The 17,747-nt window shown below is 43.8% G+C and overlaps 1 protein-coding gene across 3 annotated transcripts in view; it reads left to right on the top strand.

The window, feature by feature from the left end:
* RELL2 (RELT like 2) overlaps nucleotides 1-10,242 on the top strand; it is a 67,149-nt gene extending 56,907 nt beyond the window's left edge. For 2 of the 3 annotated variants that reach the window (XM_069954012.1, XM_069954020.1), the window contains exons 6-8: nucleotides 2,525-2,945; nucleotides 5,206-5,241; nucleotides 9,080-10,242. In XM_069954012.1, the coding sequence (XP_069810113.1) occupies nucleotides 2,525-2,945; nucleotides 5,206-5,238 (454 nt within the window). In that variant the 3' untranslated portion in view covers nucleotides 5,239-5,241; nucleotides 9,080-10,242. The remainder of the gene's footprint in view (nucleotides 1-2,524; nucleotides 2,946-5,205; nucleotides 5,242-9,079) is intronic. The other variant, XM_069954028.1, reaches the window with a different exon arrangement.
* The last annotated feature ends 7,505 nt before the right edge of the window (nucleotides 10,243-17,747 follow it).

Here is a 17,747-nt window from a genome sequence, read left to right as displayed (position 1 = left end):
GGTGGAACGGGCTCACCTGACGCCTGATGAAAGAATCCGGCGCCTGGAGCAGAATCTCTGTCTCTATTGCGGTGGTTCCGATCACTTCCGGCTGGGATGTCCCCTACGTCCCCAAACATCCGGAAAATGCTCGCACCTAGGTCCGGTGGGACAGGTGTCCCTAGGTGTGAATGCCACCATTCCAAGTCTGTCTATGCCAGTTTCCATCCGGACTCTCTCAGGACGAAATCATCAGACTACTGCCTTCCTCGATTCTGGGTCAGCAGGCAGTTTTATTGCGGCAACATTGGTCCAAAGATGGCGGCTACCCGTGACCCGACTAGCCAGGCCCCTGTCTATCTCCTCGGTCACAGGCGAAATTCTTACCGACCGTGTGTACTACCAGACCGCACCTTTAGTCCTCCAGGTGGGTCCTTTACATCAAGAAGAGATATCCTTCTACGTCCTGCCCCATTCTTCCCCCGCGGTCCTCCTGGGACTCCCGTGGCTGCAAGAACATGCCCCTCAACTGGACTGGAGAACCGGGGAGATTCTCAGTTGGGGTCAGGACTGTTCCAACCAGTGTCTCAGGTCACCTCAGACCAAGTGTACTATGTCGTTTCCTGTCCCAGCCAAGCCTCTACCCGACCTACCGGCAGAAGACCAAGACTCGGCGGATGCCTTCTCTGCCGAGGTGTACCCTCTCTCCGTACCCAAGACTAAGGTCGTGTCCTCTCACCACCGGGAGAACTTACAGAAGGTCCTCGTCCACAGACCCACAGTCCCTTGCCATGTTTTACCGCCTGATCGCCTAGCACCAGTCGTCACCTCCTCGCTTCAGAGAGTACCCCCCGGAAAGACTCATGTTCACCCTGCGCTTCGAAGAGGTATTTTGAAGTGGGGTCATTCCTCGTTGGAGGCCGGGCACCCTGGAGTCCGTAAGACCGGCCAACGGATCTCTCGCCACTACTGGTGGCCTAGTCTGTTTCAAGATGTCAAAGACTTTGTGGCTTCCTGTGCCATCTGCAGGCAAGAAAGAGGGGGAGGCCAAAGGGGGGGGGTACTGTCACGGCCGCGGCGGCGTCCCGCGTTCCGGGCCGCCGCCGCGACCGCTTCCTGCCCCATGCAGCAGCCGGTGTCCATAGTCGGGGACCCGGCGCTGCTATCACCTCGGCCCCGGGGGGCGCCTCACCTCTCCACGCTCCTGTCTCCCGCTGTGCCGGCCGGCGCGCGCGTCCCCGCCTCCTAGGGCGCGCGCGCGCCGGCTGTCTCAGATTTAAAGGGGCAGTGCGCTCCTAATTGGTAGTTGCACCTAATCACTCCCCTATAAATCCCAGCATGCCCTGTCCCCTGTGTTGGAGCCTCTACATGCTTCCCATAGCGTTTGGCCCAGCTCCCTGTTGTTCCTGTGTCCTGTCCGTTACCTGGTCCCAAGTCCCTGTTCCTGAGTCCTGTCCGTTACCTGGTCCCAAGTCCCTGTTCCTGAGTCCTGTCCATTACCTGGTCCCAAGTCCCTGTTCCTGGTTCCTGTTTCCCTGTCACTCCACCTGTTCCCGTGTCCAGCCTGTCACGTGCGCTCTCACCTGCAGACCATTGCCTGTGCCATCTCCTGCCACGCCTCGCCTGCCGACACCAGCAACCAAGCCAGGGGTAGCGACCTGGGGGTCGCCTGCCGCAGCAAGTCCATCCCGCCTTGCGGCGGGCTCTGGTGAAAACCAGCGGCCCCTTAGACTCCGCTCCCTGGTGAGGTCTGTGCCATCGCTGGTGCCGGTCCAGTGGATCCACTACTCCAGGCGTTACAATACCCTTACGGTAAAAAAAAAAAGTCCTTTCTAGTCTGATATTGCAGCTCATCCCTATTCTAGTGTATAGAAAAAGTTGCAAAACTTATTCCAGGAAAAGCAGGCCCTTTCTTTTTACTCATCCAGGACAGGCCCTTATCTTATTAGCATCTTTTTAGAATACCTTATAATTACATTTGCAGTCCATCTCACTCATTATTACTGAAATGAAGTTATGTGACTACATTATGATATATCGATTTGGAGTATTATATAGTCAAAGCACTTTTGGTGTACTTAATATAATAACGTAATGAACTTTTACAAAAAAATAATCAATATTCCTATAAGAAAAGTGTACCTTGCCCCATCCCTGAACACCTAAGTAATATACGATCTGAGGTTGGGATGATGGGTCTGAGCCTACAGCTCCAAGATGAGTAAAACTTCCAAACTTAATTTAGAATATAATAAAATCAAACCTCAACACTAACGCATTTCAAAGTAATAACTTTGTACAACTAGATTGTTAGGTAGAACATCCCTTATGTTATCCCTTATATTCTTAGCAACCAAACTGGCAGCCATCTTTGGATAGCAGTCAGATCAGTGTGCAGTGTTAGTTAAAATGTTATTTTAATGTACAATCTCTTTACCCAGTTGTGTTAATATTGAGAGATTAGTTCTCATAGTTCTATATATTGTATGCCATTCTGTAAAACATGTGAACATTTATTTTAGTGGTGTGTTTGTGTTCTTTTTAGATTCCGAGTTACTCACATTGGAAAAAAATCCAGTATACAAGGGGCCCAGGATGACCAGAACATCTCCAGTGATCCCATTTCATTTGACAAGGATACAGATGACCAAATGGAAAAAAAGACTAAAAATGGTCTCAGCTTACATCAAGCGTTTGAGACGCAAGAGATGTCACAAAATGGACCAGAGTTAGTGGGGTTGGATAAAAGTGAAGTCAGGGATACTGTGGTCAGCATCAGTGGACATAAACTTATAGAAGAGAAGGCTCCAAAAAGTATATTTAAGAGCAAAGCATCCAAAGACAGGAGGAGTAGTGCTCCAGAGCAGACAGCGGCCCAGCGGGAACGGATAGACATGCTTCAGTTAAGGGGACGTGACCAGCAAAAAGGAAGAAGCTCAGAAAAGTCGGACAAGCAGGTAATAAAGGTGATTACCCAGGCTCACAATATTATAGTAAATAATGTGGGGTTGCTCATCTGGCGCTCTATGGACCAAATGAGGGTTAGTCTTGATGCTTAGGCTGGGTTCACAGTGCGTTTTTGCAATCCGTTTTTTTCATCCGTTTTTTGCAAAAAATGGATGAAAAAAACAAATGCAAAACGGATGAAAAAAAATAGATGCATTTGTGTGCATCCGTTTTGATCCGTTTTTCCATTGACTTCCATTGTAAAAAAAAAAACGGATCAAAACATCAGTTTTTTTGGACGGACACAAAAACGTAGCTGACACTACTTTTGTGTCCGTTAAAAAAAACGGATCCGTTTTTTTTTTACAATGGAAAAACGGATCAAAACGGATGCACACAAATGCATCCGGTTTTTTTCCCCTCCGTCTTATGCAAAAAATGGATGAAAAAAACGGATTGCAAAAACGCAGTGTGAACCCAGCCTTACTGTGTAGCCTAGTGTTGACCATCCTAACTGATCCCAAATACAAGGATCCTGTGTAACCTGTTTGCAACAGAGAGAGTCAGTCACTCTCTAATATAGATGGGAGATAGCTGAATGCACTCATCTGGTCATTAACTTCCAATAGACTCAAGCTAAGGGGGACCACACATGCAGCTACATTTTTGTTTGATGATGCTCCCATGGATGATGTTGAGTGCCGCATCCTTAATGTGGGTTGACCACCGCTGGTGTGATGGTTTTTATTCTTAATACCCTCCATCGGAATAAAAGACCGTTTGTAGTCATGCTTGCAAGTTTAGGTCTCAGAGATTATGTGAGCTGATCTTGGCTTATACTGAATCTAAAAAGTCTTAAGATATAATCCTTCACATCATGGTGCTGGTGACCACTACCAATGGCAGCCATTACAGTGCCTATAGAGCTTTCCAAAGACTCAATGGCGAAAAGATCTGCAATGTCCTGCAGAATTACATCCTTCATTGCCCTTCGCGTCCTGTCTTTTACTTTTCTGCATGTATAGAATACAATTCTTGCTTTAAGGAGTTTGCAATTTATAGACATGAATTAGACATTAAATACCAGGATGAACAGTGCTACAGGATGAGATGGCACCAATGTAACCGGAGAGAGTACACCTTCCCTTACTAGTCATGTGCAGTGAAGTGAGATGTACTGTCAATGACTTAATTTGTGCAAAGCTGCTGGATAAGTCTTATGAGTCAGCTCCAGTAAAAAAAAAAGTTTCTTGGAACAGAAGGACTTCATATAGAAAGATTTGAGGCACTAAACCTCCGCTGCATAAAGACATGCTGGAGATTCAGTGCCCTAAAACATAGTGATAGGTTCCCTTTAAATGATATCACAGTTTCTGGATTTAGAGTATAAATCCGCTGTTCACACTAATGAATGAGCCGCCATGTTCTGGCATTCAGCCAAAACACTTAGCTAGTTCCATTTCATCTGCAGAAACTAATGGCTTTTAATGGCCCTGTGTGCACTCAGAAGAGAACAGGAGAAAGCAGGTTGGGATTACCACCACGGGTCACCTTTATAAGATGTTGCAGGCCTCCATGTTTTGCTGTAGAGATATTTTGGTTCTTTCATTGCTTAACACATTTTTGGAAGTCGGCACCTCAATTGTTGTCAAATAATTCCAGTGTTAACAGATGTTTAATTTTTACATAAGAAAATGTCTAGTGGAGGGGTGTGAGCTCAACCCTGTGTTCTATGTGGATCTGGTAAAAATGAAAAAAAAGTGATATACTGTATGAACGCACTAGCTGGTTTGCACCTTGGTATTCAGTAATTTGTATTGCCTATATACAAAAAAATTTCTATCTAGATGTTGGCAGAGATTTTTATACAGCTCTCATTGACCTCTATACTATGGGCTTTCACTAGAAGTGACTGCTGCCAAACTAAATTTTATCATGTAATATTGCATTTATTTACCCTTCACTGAATCACCCCAAAATATAAGGCATTAACCAAGACTACTAGTTTAATTTTCATAATTTTAGCACTGGGTATCATTCACCCGTTGCCTCTTTGGCCTCAGCGGGCCCCAAAGCCCATCTGCTGCATAAATACACTTACATTAATATAGTAGATGTTAGGGACTTTTGCGTTGGGGCCCAAAGAGCTTCTAATACCGTCACCACGAGTTGTTCTGTGCAGTAGACTTTGGAGGGTCACATTTAAAAAAAAAAATGGATTTGTAACCAGCTAAACATTAGTATTATGCAATAACTGTTATCATTTTGTTCATTCTACAGGCAAATAAAGATGACTCCTCGCGGGAGCAATGATGTGTAAGTTACGGGATATATCTCCATAATGATTGCTTAGCGTTACAGAAGATCTATAACCTCCTTTAGTTTATGGTGAGATAAGCTGCCACAAGAGGTGAAGTTCAGCCAGAATTATTTGCGGACCCCCGTCCCTGTGCGGGTCTGAAGCTGAAGGTCCAGGAGCTTTAGTGCTAGTCTTATCCTGGCCATAGCTATAATTAGTAAAAAAAAATCAGCATAGTTAAAAATTATTTATTTTTAACCTTTGTTAAACAGCACAGACCTAATCAGGCAATCTCAAAGGCTGGGTGGAGAGGGTTGTTTGAGAATTTCCAAGCAAAATGAAACCAACGCACAAAATAAAGACACAACACATTGTAATCAGGTATCAAATGGTCACAATTTTATTTAAAATCACATGACACTGAAAACAGCACACCCCCAACTCACAAAGAGTCACTCTACAGCATTCAGGCGAGGAAAAAACCCCTGTGGGGAAAACCTCAAGGGAACCATGGCTGGAGAGTTGCCCCTCCCCTGGGCTTAGAGAGTAATACCAATATAACATATTTATAGCAATTTGTACATTTAATACAATTTACAGGTAATAACAAAAAGAAAAACTATAAATATACTAAACGGGATGTGTGAGAGAGCTGGCTGCCATGTCTGTCAACTTATTAATGGCTGGGCAGAACCAACTTTTCTCCTTTACAAATCCAGGTCCACCTGTCAAGAAGGTAGAGACTCAGTTGAAGGGGTAGTCTAAAAGCAGAAAACCCTTTCTCCCCTGCTAGAACCTCCAAATTACATTATGGGTAGAAGAGAGTAAAATAGTCAAGCTCAAGATCGTCTGGTGCATCCAAGATGGCACTCATCTAGGCAGCAGGCCAGCTGTCAAACCTGCATTTAGAGGCTTTACGCCGCAAGTCCCTGGTGTCTAGAGGGATGGATCTCCCCCCGTTCTTCTGCCCGTGCCGGGCCTCAGCGTCGCAATGACGCTGATCCCGACTCGGCAATAGATTGCTGTGGCCTGCAGCAGGCCAAAGCAATCTATGACCGATGTAATCGATCTTTGCTGTGTATATACACAGCATTGATCTCTATGAGAGATCAGTGCTGTGTATATACAAGTCCCCCAGGGGGACTTCTAGTTACAGTAAAAAAAAAAAAAGTAAAAATGTTTTTTTATTAATAAAAAATCCCCTCCCCTAATAAAAGTCCAAATCACCCCCCTTTTCCCATTTTACAAATATAAATAAATAAATAAACAAATAAACAAACATCTTTGGTACCGCTGCGTGCGTAATTGCCCGAACTATTAATTAATCCCATTCCCGATCTTGCACGGTAAACGGCGTCAGCGCCAAAAAATTCCAAAGTGCAAAATTGCGCATTTTTGGTCGCATCAAATCCAGAAAAAATGTAATAAAAAGCGATCATAAAAGTTGCATATGCACAATCAAGGTACCGATAGAAAGAACGCATCATGGCGCAAAAAATGACACCTCACCCAGCCCCATAGACCCAAGAATAAAAGCGCTATAAGCATGGGAATAGAGCGATTTTAAGGAACATATGTTTGTTAACAATGGTTTGAATTTTTTACAGGCCATCAGATACAATGAAAGTTACACATGTTATATATTGTTGTAATCGTAAGGACTTGAGGAACATGCATATCAAGTCAGTTTTACCATAGGGCGAACGGCATAAATGCAAAACTCCCCGAAATCAAAACAAGTTCCTTTTTTTTTTCAATTTGACAGCGCAAATTATTTTTTCCCGGTTTTGCAGCATATTTTATGGAAAAATAATGCCTGTCATTGCAAATTACAATTGGTTTAGTAAAAAACAAGGGCTCATATGGGTCTCTAGGTAAAAAAATGCAAGTGCTATGGCCTTTTAAACATAAAGTGGAAAAAGCAAAAGTGCAAAAACGAAAATTGGCTTTGACTTTAAGGGGTTAAAGAGTCACTGTCGTATTTTTTTTTTTTTTTCTTTTGCAGAAATCAATAGTCCAGGCGATTTTAAAGGGAACCATTCACCCCGTGGCCCCCGGCAGAAACTGAAATACAGTGACATAAAGGTCAATATACTTACCACATCGGTCCCGTCCCGAATCCCGTTGTTGACACGGAGAAATTGACGATTCTTCTTCTCGCGCCCATTATGGTAATGAGCGCCGCTGGGTCCGAAGTCCAGCCTTCTCCCCGCCTCCGACACTTGATTGACACCGGGTCCTCTTCCTCCTCGTCTTCTTTCTTCTCGCCGGAAGACTGAAGACTGAAGACGTCAATCAAGTTCCAGGAGGCGTGGATGGGTGGCGACGAGAAGAGGACCTCATGAATAAGTTGGACTCGTCCATCGTTTCCTATGGACGTTGTACTCATCTCAGCTCATTACCATAATGGGCGGAGAAGAAGAATCGGCGATTTCTCAGTGTCAACAACGGGATCCGGGACGGGACCAGGAGCGATGTGGTAAGTATATTGACCTTTATGTCACTGTATGTCAGTTTCTGCTGGGGGCCACGGGGTGAATGGTTACCTTTAAGAAACTTTGTAATTGGGTTTATTAGTCAAGTATGCCCATTATCTGCATTTAAAAAGCCTTTTCCCAGGGAGTTAGCCAACAGCAGAAAGCTGATAACAGGATTACAGGCACAGAGCTGGGTGACAGCTGTAATCAGAGCTCAGAGAGGTCAGTGGGGACTGTCAGAGGAGATAGAGAGGTTTTTGTAGATTAACTCTTTGTTGTCCAGTTTTGGTCTTTTATTTAGCTCTCTCCATAGGACAGGGGGGAGAGCTTGAAACTGCTTTTTCATGATAAAAATGCATTTTTCGGCTAATAAACCCAATTACAAAGTTTCTTAAAATCGCCTGGACTATTGATTTCTGCAAAAAAAATTCACAACAGTGACACTTTAACCCTTTTATGACTGGTTACACGATGGTGACCAGCTTATGGTTCGGGCACTAAGAACCCTAAATAATAAGCTTAGAGATTACACAGGTAGTTGTAGATATGCCAGAGACCGGTCCTGTAACCAGCACATACATACCAACTTTTTGGACGACCAAAGTGCGATATGGTTCACTACAGAACACTAATACAACGTGTACCCGTCCTGTAACAGCTCTATATCTGTTAGTGACCGCACTACATACAGCGTCTGTGGTTGTCATGGTGATGCTGCCACAATCAAACATGGCCACTTTGCGTTTTGCAGGAAATGGATCTGTTAACGCTGCCCTTGCATGGGATGGCAGATAGATCAATGGTGGATAGATGATATATAGGAGACGGTGGATACATATTAGATAGATTGATGGATAGCTAGGTGAAAGTACTGTATGCTTTGCTGCTCACCTCACATACAGCCAGCTCTCCTCCATGGAGTGCAGTGCAAGAGCTCCATTGGCAAGCTGAACCAGCAAGATGTAGCACCACAATGACAACGTTAGCAGTGTATACTGTATCTCATCCTTTCATAGGTGCCATTGTCACAGGGTAAAATGAATTGTTCACTTCACCTGCCAGAGGTTTTAATTTTATGGCCAATCTGTGAGATGATGTATGACATAGCTGGAACTGTAGCAGTAACTAAATAAAATTGAAATAAAATTTACAAGCTAGGTCGATCATGATGGATGACTGGGAGGTCAATTACGTTCTTATAGGTCCTATCTAGAGTGTAAGGTAAATGCGAAATTGAATTCTTCCTTCCATCTTCCTCTTGTTTCAATTAGAGATGGAATGGCTCCAAAGAAGAATAGACTTGAATTGTTTTCTCTGACCGTTTATGTGTGGAATGGTTCTTGTAATTTCCTTGCCCTTTTTTTTTCTTCATGTTTAGTAATTTTTCACCAAGCCCCCGAGGCACCTGGCGCGTTAGATGACAGAAGAGACGAGGCCTTGTGTGTCTACTGGAACTGGGAATAAAGGAGAAGCTGGAGAAGATCTCGGGCAGCTGGAGCGCTGTAGAAGCTTACATAGCAAACCAAGGCAGATTTATGATTTCCATTCTGCAAAGGGGGAAACTACAAATGGACATATAGAGCCATAGAGCTTTATTTTAATATTTTTTATTTTAATTTAAAGGGAATGATCACTATTTTTTGTGGTTGTATACCCTGATTGTATATATTGCTGTAGGGTCCACAGTTACTAAATCTAAGTGTTTGTGTCACTACTATTGTAACTGGCACAGTCTTCAACTTCATAAGACTCTATTCACATTTCAGAGCCAAAATGGTAGTATTCCTCTGAATTACAGTATAACCAATGTGTCCATAGGCCCCTGGAGTTTCTGTTATACATTCGAGTTGTTTGCATCAGAATACTGTACTTCAATGGCCAATACAGACCACCGTATGCTGCCCAGTGGCGGATGTTGGGGGATACCCCTGGTGCATGGCTTCATTGTGCCTGAAAAACAAAGTGAGAAGAGAAGCTAAGAATCACGTCCCTTGGCCAGGACGTGAGTAAGAATGTGGGTGATCCTATCATTGTCTTGTGTATTCATACGTATATATTATTGCCCATAATTAATAATCCATTGTTGGTAGATGGGTCCCTTCACGATACAGTGATCAATGTGTCTTACTGCTGCGACCCCAGCTGTAATGTGTTGGGGAACCCTACAGGAAGTGCTCCATTCTCTACAGCACCACCACGAAATAAAGTATGACAGTCAATGAGCCACCTGTGTAAAACCGAGTCTACAAAGCGAGAGAAGACTGTGGCTACCTATGGTGACAAATAGATAAGGGTCCATCTGCACTAGCACAGTATTCACTAAAAAGGTATTTGGATTCGAAAATACCAGTATTCAAGTATGTGGGTCGCAGTGGGTAAATGCAGTGTATCTTTTATTCATCCTAGGCACCAAAAGGTGACTCCTTTTAATATTAAAATGTGGCTGTGGATTCACAAAATCGCCCATGTACTGCCTTTCCTAGGATCAGCCAATCGGTCAGATAGGGTCTACTATCGCTCTTCTTTCCAATGATCGTTGAGGGTCTCGTTACTCCTCCATGACATCTCAGAAGTTTTCTGAGACCACAGGTACACTGTAACCAGGGTGTAGGGAACCTTGGCTCTCCAGCTATTTAAAAACTGAAACTTCCATCATGCCTGGACGGCCAAAGCTTTAGCTTTAGTTTTGCAACAGCTGTAGATCCGAGGATCGCTACCCCTGCTTAACGGCTTATAAAATCAGACAATGCATTAAAGGGTTTTATCTACTGTATATTTATATCTTATCCTACACCGTTTAATTGGACACTGCTGCCAAAGATTTTTTTTTTAAAGAGGGAAGTGCTGTTTTGCCTTATTCTTGATGAACACTGAAGGATAATAGGATGTCTGTATGTATATACATGTTACTAAACCAACCAAATGAAGTTTGCTTCCTTATGAGCATTATCATTAGGTTACAAATAATAAATGCAAGCGTAAAGTTAAAAATCTAAAAGTTCCTATATTTCACCTCCATCTTACCTCCCCCTCCTCCCTGCTTGGACTACAGCAGACCATATGACAGTAGATTTTGTTGAGATTGCATTATGCTCAACCCCTTTGTTCCCTGGGAAGATAAATGTTGCCATTGTCAGCTTATCTTCCAGTTCTTATTGAAATAAATATAAACGCTTGGCTGAGTCAGGTGAGATCGCTGTTGGCCAGCATTAGGCTGCTTTGTCTGTATGGGAGCTAGCAAATCCTCCCCTCACTGCAGACAATAGTCCATTAGTCATTTACCTACCTGGGGCAGCATGGAGCCACTTTCTCAGAACTGGTTCTTTAGAGAATAAGAAATAACCAACTTGGCTTTGATAACTGAAAGGAAGAACGAGTTATTTCGGGATATATATGTGGTCATTATATATAACTTTACATTTTTAGATCATAGGAAATATAGCTTTCTAATTGGAATCAATGTATTGGTATTGCTATTATAAAACTATCCACCTAATGATCCAGTGCTGGTGCGGGAGTCCCTCACAGGCCGTCAATTGACTTTGTTTCCTATTTATGCTTTACAGTGTGCCAACAAGCTATGTTTTAGTACAGCTAAGGAACACCTTAATGATACCAATATTTTTTGGGTATGAACAGCAGGCAATACAGAAGGAGCCTTGCTATCCAAGCTGGCTGAGGACCAGGTTTGGTTGAATTAGCTTCTTGACGTATTTTTATCTAGGACTGAACTAGGATATGATCATCAGTTTTCATACACCCCTACTGGTTGTGCTAGATAACTGTGCTATGTATGTTATATGCTGCCCTCCTGCTATATGCACTGCCATATGATATATATCACACAACTGAAGACCAATCCAATCCCTTTTTGCCCTACCTCTGATATTGTCAGATTCAGCACAAATTGCCTCTTCATTTGCTTGTGCATATAATACTTAGGTGCCATAGGCCTCATCTGGTCAATTTTAGGTAATGTACACCCACAGTTCTGCCTTTATTTGCCAAGGCTATTTTTACACTGTGAGCAGTGCCTATTTACTGTATGCAAAAGAAGAGCCCGATTCTTGAAACACAGGACTAGCCAGATATCCCTCCGGGAAGGACCCAGCCAAGGGGTGGCTCCTGTAAGGAAACCACCATATTAAGTGGCCCTATAAGTCAATGGAAAACTAAGGCCAGGTATCCATCCACATAAAGCTGTTTCGGGGTGTTGCCCCTCATCAGTGTGGAGCAGGATTCTGGTTAGGTGGGAGCAATGCCTAGTAGAGCCATAAGAGAAACAGATCGCCGATCTCAGGGAGACCAGCCAAACGATAACACTGTCAGCTGCTAGTGAAAGCGCTCAATGCAGTGAAATCCTAGGTACCACCTAGGAATATGGTGGTTTTCTTACTGAAGCCACCCCTTGGCTGGGTCCTTCCCGGAGGGATATCTGGCTAGTCCTGTGTTTCAAGACTCTTTAATGAGGTTCCACAGGCTCTTCTTTTGCATATTCATGTTTCCCAGGGAGCAATGCACCTAGGATTTCACTGCATTGAGAACTTTCACTAGTGTTATCGTTTGGCTGGTCTCCCTGAGATCAGTGATCTGTTTCTCATTTACTGTATGGGCCAGGAAAGGTCGTAGTGTGTGCAGTAAATGTATCCAATGGGATCACTTTGGCATCTGATCAGGGGCTATACATTAGTATGGAATAGTCTACAGTGCTGTGTGTCCCAGACAAGCATACTTTTATAAAGTAAGCCTATGTATGAAGGATGCATGGCCTCGGTTATAGATGTGTATCAAAGGTATATGTTACATAGTCCCCAAAATATCCTTGGATGGACACAGTGTGAAAATAGTCCATCTAATGTGAACGTCTGCTGTAAGAACCTGCAGGGGCGCATTGAAAATAATCGAAACAATATTGCAGCCCTGCTGTGACCAAGGAGCGGAATCCCCATAATATAAGTGGAGCCAGTCAGTGTCCACCTGTACACCCTGCAGTTTTTAGATTCAACATTCTGTGCTGAAGTTCTTAATATATCTTGGTATGAGACAGTCTGAGCTGTTCCCTCTATAAAGCTCCTTATCTCCCACACAAGCATAAAATTAAAGGGGTTATCCCGGTGTAGAAAAACATGGCGGCTTTCTTCTAGAAGCAGCACCACTCTCATCCTCAGTTTGGGTGTGGGTTTTGCAGTTCCGCTCCATTGAAGTGAACTGAGCTGAATTGTAATACAACACACAACCTGTAGTGTCTTCTAACCAGACAACCGCAGCATGCCACGCTAACATGAGCTGAGTGTAGATTTCAGTCACAATATACTTAAGCTCTGTAGTAAATGTCAATTTGGTGTGTGACTAGGACTTGCCCCCTTTTACAGTAAGGGTAGGTTCACACTGCCAAGTTTTGACATAGTTACTCCATTTTTGTGTACTGTATGCTATGGGGGCCATGTACTAAAGAGGGAACTACACAGGAGGGGACCATCTACAAAGGTGGACTACACAAGAGGGGTACATCTACCAAAGGGGGAATTACACAGGAGGGGGACATCTACCAAAAGGGAACCATCTACCAAAGGGGGAACTACACAGGAGGGGGCCATCTACCAAAGGGTTACCTACACAGGAGGGGGCCCTCTACCAAAGGGTTACCTACACAGGAGGGAAAGGGGAGATTACACAGGAGGGAGCCATCTACCAAAGGGAAGCTACATAGGAGAGGACATCTTCTAAGGGGGGGATTACATTGAGGCCATCTAATAAAGGGTGACTACATATGGGACCATCTTCTAAAGGGAGACTGCACAGGGGGCCGTCTACTAAAGGGGGACTAAACAGGGGGTCATTTACTATAGGTGGACTACACAGGGGGTCATGTACTATAGGATGACCAACACAGGGTTCATCTACTATAGGAAGAGCAGGACCTACATGGAAGCCTATTTACTATATGGAGAAGCACTGATTACGGGACCCTAAAGCGCTCGCGTCTGTGCACCGGGGGTCAGGATGGATGGACAGGTACATTTAATCTGCCCATGCTTTCACGTGGCATTTGGACCTCTTTATCAGGAACAGATGGCACTCACTACCATAAAGACATATTGGGTACTTGATCAGCACAGACTTTTGACTCTTCGGACTGAAAAAAAAAAAAATTGTGTGTTGGACGATCACATTTAATAAAGTTTCACTTATTAATGTTACGTTATTTTATATATCACACTTGTGAGGCGTTGTGAGGCTAATGTGTTTTCCCAGCTACACTCTGTATGCTGTTCTGTGCCTGGTATAACGTCCTGTGCCTGCTTTATGCCAATTTCAGCTTTTTGTACTTATGGCCTGAGCCAAATATTGTCGACTAGGATGTTAAACACTTGTTATAAGGTTCTTCCTCCGTTGTGTGTAAATATTTTTTGCTATGGAAAATTTTTATGCAATAGTAAGATGATGAAATTGGCAAATCCCAGCAAGTGTGTAGCATTTTATTCAGCAATGCACATCGGGTGAGTGAAATGCATGGGAATGTCAGGTTATTGATTATGCATTGATTAAAGACCTGAAGCCGAATGTCTTGTTGTATTCATTTATTTATCAGAGGAACCTGCTACAGGTGTCAGATATTTTAGAAGTCATAGGGCTGCTTCACCTGACCTCCAAAGAGCCCTTCACCAAAATCTTAAGGGTATATTCACACGAACGGGCTCGCAGCGAGGTTCTCGCTGCGAGCCCGGCAGGTCCTGGCAGTTCCCACACACTACATACTTGCTGCGGTCTAAACGACCGCAGCGAGTATGTAATTCTGCCGCCCTTAACCCCTTCTGCTCCTGCCCGGCTCCCCCGCTGTAAGCATACTTTACCTGTCCTTGCTGCACGGGGTCCCGGCGTCCTGCTCTCCCGTCCGGCCAATTAGTGTGTTGCCCAGCCGCAGCCACTGATTGGCCGGACGGGAGTGCAGGACGCCGGGACCCCGTGCAGCAAGGACAGGTAAAGTATGCTTACAGCGGGGGAGCAGAAGGGGTTAAGGGCGGCAGAATTACATACTCGCTGCGTTCGTTTAGACCGCAGCAAGTATGTAGTGTATGGGAACTGCCAGGACCTGCCGGGCTCGCAGCGAGAATCTCGCTGCGAGCCCGTTCGTGTGAATATACCCTAAAGAGGTTATCCAGCGCTACAAAAACATGGCCACTTTCCCCCCCTCTTGTCTCCAGTTCAGGTGTTGTTTGCAATTAAGCTCCATTTACTTCAATGGAACTGAGTTTGAAACCCCACCCAAGACAACTGAGGTGGAAAAGTGGCCATGTTTTTGTAGCGCTGGATAATACCTTTAAAGCGACTCTATACCCACTGTCAGGCCCCCCTACACTACTTATACCTTTCTTTAGATGAAGTGAAGACCTTTCTGATGGCATTTTACAAAACGCTGCTGTTGCTTTGCTGAGGCTTGTCAATGAGGAGGGGCCTAGAGTGCTGGTCCCCCTGGCCGATGGCACAGTGTCAGCTGGCTGCTGTTCTCCCTCTAGGGCGCAAGCCCCCTCTACTGCAGAGACGCCAAAAGATGTTGCTGCAGACTGAGGACCTGTACCTCCTGCTGTCAAAAAGTGATCGTTAAGGGGTTAAAAAAAATTGTGAAAAATTGTGTGCATGCAATCACAACCCCTGTTGATTAGGAGAAAAAAAAAAAAAAAATTCTTGACAGGTAAGTGAATTCTCCCAACCAGTTTCCAATATGCTTTGGGCCTTACTGGCCCTTGGATATAACTAAGACCTGTAACGTGTTGGATGTTGGTGGTTTCATCTTTTTAATGTCGTATGTAGCAGTAGCTTACGGGGAGCGTTTTATTGGATCCACTGGAATGTGTAAATTTGGATTATTGTGCTCCCTGGCACTCCTGCTGGACTGCACCTCTATTTCGACCTGAACAACAAATTGTGTTCTGCTCCGAGCACTGGGATAGTTTAGCATATCTGTGTAGTATGACCTCTATAATGTCTCGCGTACACTACTGATCCATGTGCCCCAATACTTGGTACCTAGGACTGTACCCACCAAGTAGTGATACCCTGACTGGTTGTCCTGACCATACTAAAAGAATTCCGGTTCTTGTCCTATACAAATCTGCTGATCTCATAGTGACCACAGGGTGCCTGTTATGTAGAGACTATTTGTTTTAGCATGGCCTACATTTTCTTTGGTAGGGGGTTGCTTATGAATGTCTAATTCAATAAGAAACAGATGTCAACCATACTGGGGCCTAAGCATCAGGAGGTCGAGTTCATAACAGGGGCACATTTTTCCAGGGAAGGGACTCTCTGCCTTCCACAAGTGTTGACTTTCCCTGTCTGTCAGGCACGCCATTGACAACCGCTGTCCTTATGAAATGTGACTTTTTGTAAGAATGTGAAAACACGCGATCCAGCACGCACGAGGGGATAGAGAGACGCACTGCAGCTGGAAAAGGACGGATTGTTTCCTATTACTGGTGACTTGTGATAGATGAAACAGATAGCATTGTCCCCAGCGGATTCAGAGAGAAAATATTAAAGTGAATGTCTATATTTTAACAAAGATTATTAAAACAGCTAAAACCAGCATTTTAACCTCTTAAGGCTATGTTCACACAACGTATGTTTTCGTAAAAGTACGGCCGTTGTTGCTATCGGCAACAACGGCCATACTTAGTAAGAAAACATACGTTGCCTTGCCTTCTATGGGATCCCGGCCGGAGTGTATACTATGTGTATACTATGTGCGGTGCCGCAAAGAACTGACATGTTCGTTGTTTTATTTGTTTTGTTTTTAATATGGCACCATTTTGAGTACATGTATTGTATAACTTTTATCAATTTCTTGGGGATAGTGGGAAAAACCAAACAGTAAAAGCAAAACCTATGGTGAAATTTGTTTGTTTGCCATATACTTTATCCTGGGGATCGGTCTGATCACAGCGATAACAAATTTGTACATTCTTTATATTCTATGCAACTTGTTACATTCCAAGAACTATATATGTTTTTCCATTGAGCTTTATCAGAGATTGTTTTTGCAGCACAAGTTGCAGTTTTCATTGGTATAATCACTGTCACTACCTATGTGGATGATCTGCCTTGACTGACGGCTCCTTACTTGGCTTACTTTACTCACATAAGTTTAAATTGTATGGCCACCGACAGGTGATGTTGGTAGACATAGGGGTCGGGCACCATGGAAAATTGCTGCCCGACCCCTTTGTTTTCAGAAAGCTAGGCTGCCACCAGAGCTGTCTGGCTGTGGCTTTACCTCTCTTCTTCCTATAGAGAACACAGGAACGGGCTATGCTGAACGTTTATGTATATGGGGAGGACTGGACGGAACTGTTGGCCAAACGGTCGTTTGCCTTACAGTTATGGAAGATGTATGGCCAACTTTAGTTGATCCCCATGGACTGGGTTACAAGCAAATGAATGTCAACAAACATAAAAATCTGAATTTAGAGGAAAAAACTGAAACAAGTCAAGGGCCAGAACCAGAGGCCAGTGTCAGAACCAAGTAAGGACCTCTGCTTCTGGCCCGGCTTGTTTTCTGGTACTGTCTAATACAATATCCTAAGGCAGAAGTCAGGTTACAGGAAGAACCAGCTGACGAAATGGGTTGATTCTTGAATCTGTGTAAATCCTAATTATTTACAGATAATCCTCATTAGACTCAGTCCATGTGATATATATGCCTTGTATCTGTATGTTGGAATAAACTATGCATGCAATAAATATCATGTATGTTACACTAAAGAAACCACAAAATACTGTAGCATATGCCTTAAACACATGTATATACATAATCAAATAAATGATGTATAGGAACACAGCCAGCCATACAATTACTATATACATTTGCATTTAGCATTTCCATTGTTCTGCCTTATCACTCAACCACAAAGGAACCATGTGAACCATTGAGTCACACTTTGTATCCATCCCATTAGGTAACACTATACTGAATGGCAGGAAGGGGTTAAAGTATTAGCAGCCCCCATTGCTCTGACACAGAATTATCGCCTGCATAGATGAAACAA

This window comes from Dendropsophus ebraccatus, chromosome 1, assembly GCF_027789765.1.
Source record: "Dendropsophus ebraccatus isolate aDenEbr1 chromosome 1, aDenEbr1.pat, whole genome shotgun sequence".
Lineage (NCBI taxonomy): Eukaryota > Metazoa > Chordata > Amphibia > Anura > Hylidae > Dendropsophus > Dendropsophus ebraccatus.
This window is presented reverse-complemented; position numbering and strand designations above follow the sequence as displayed.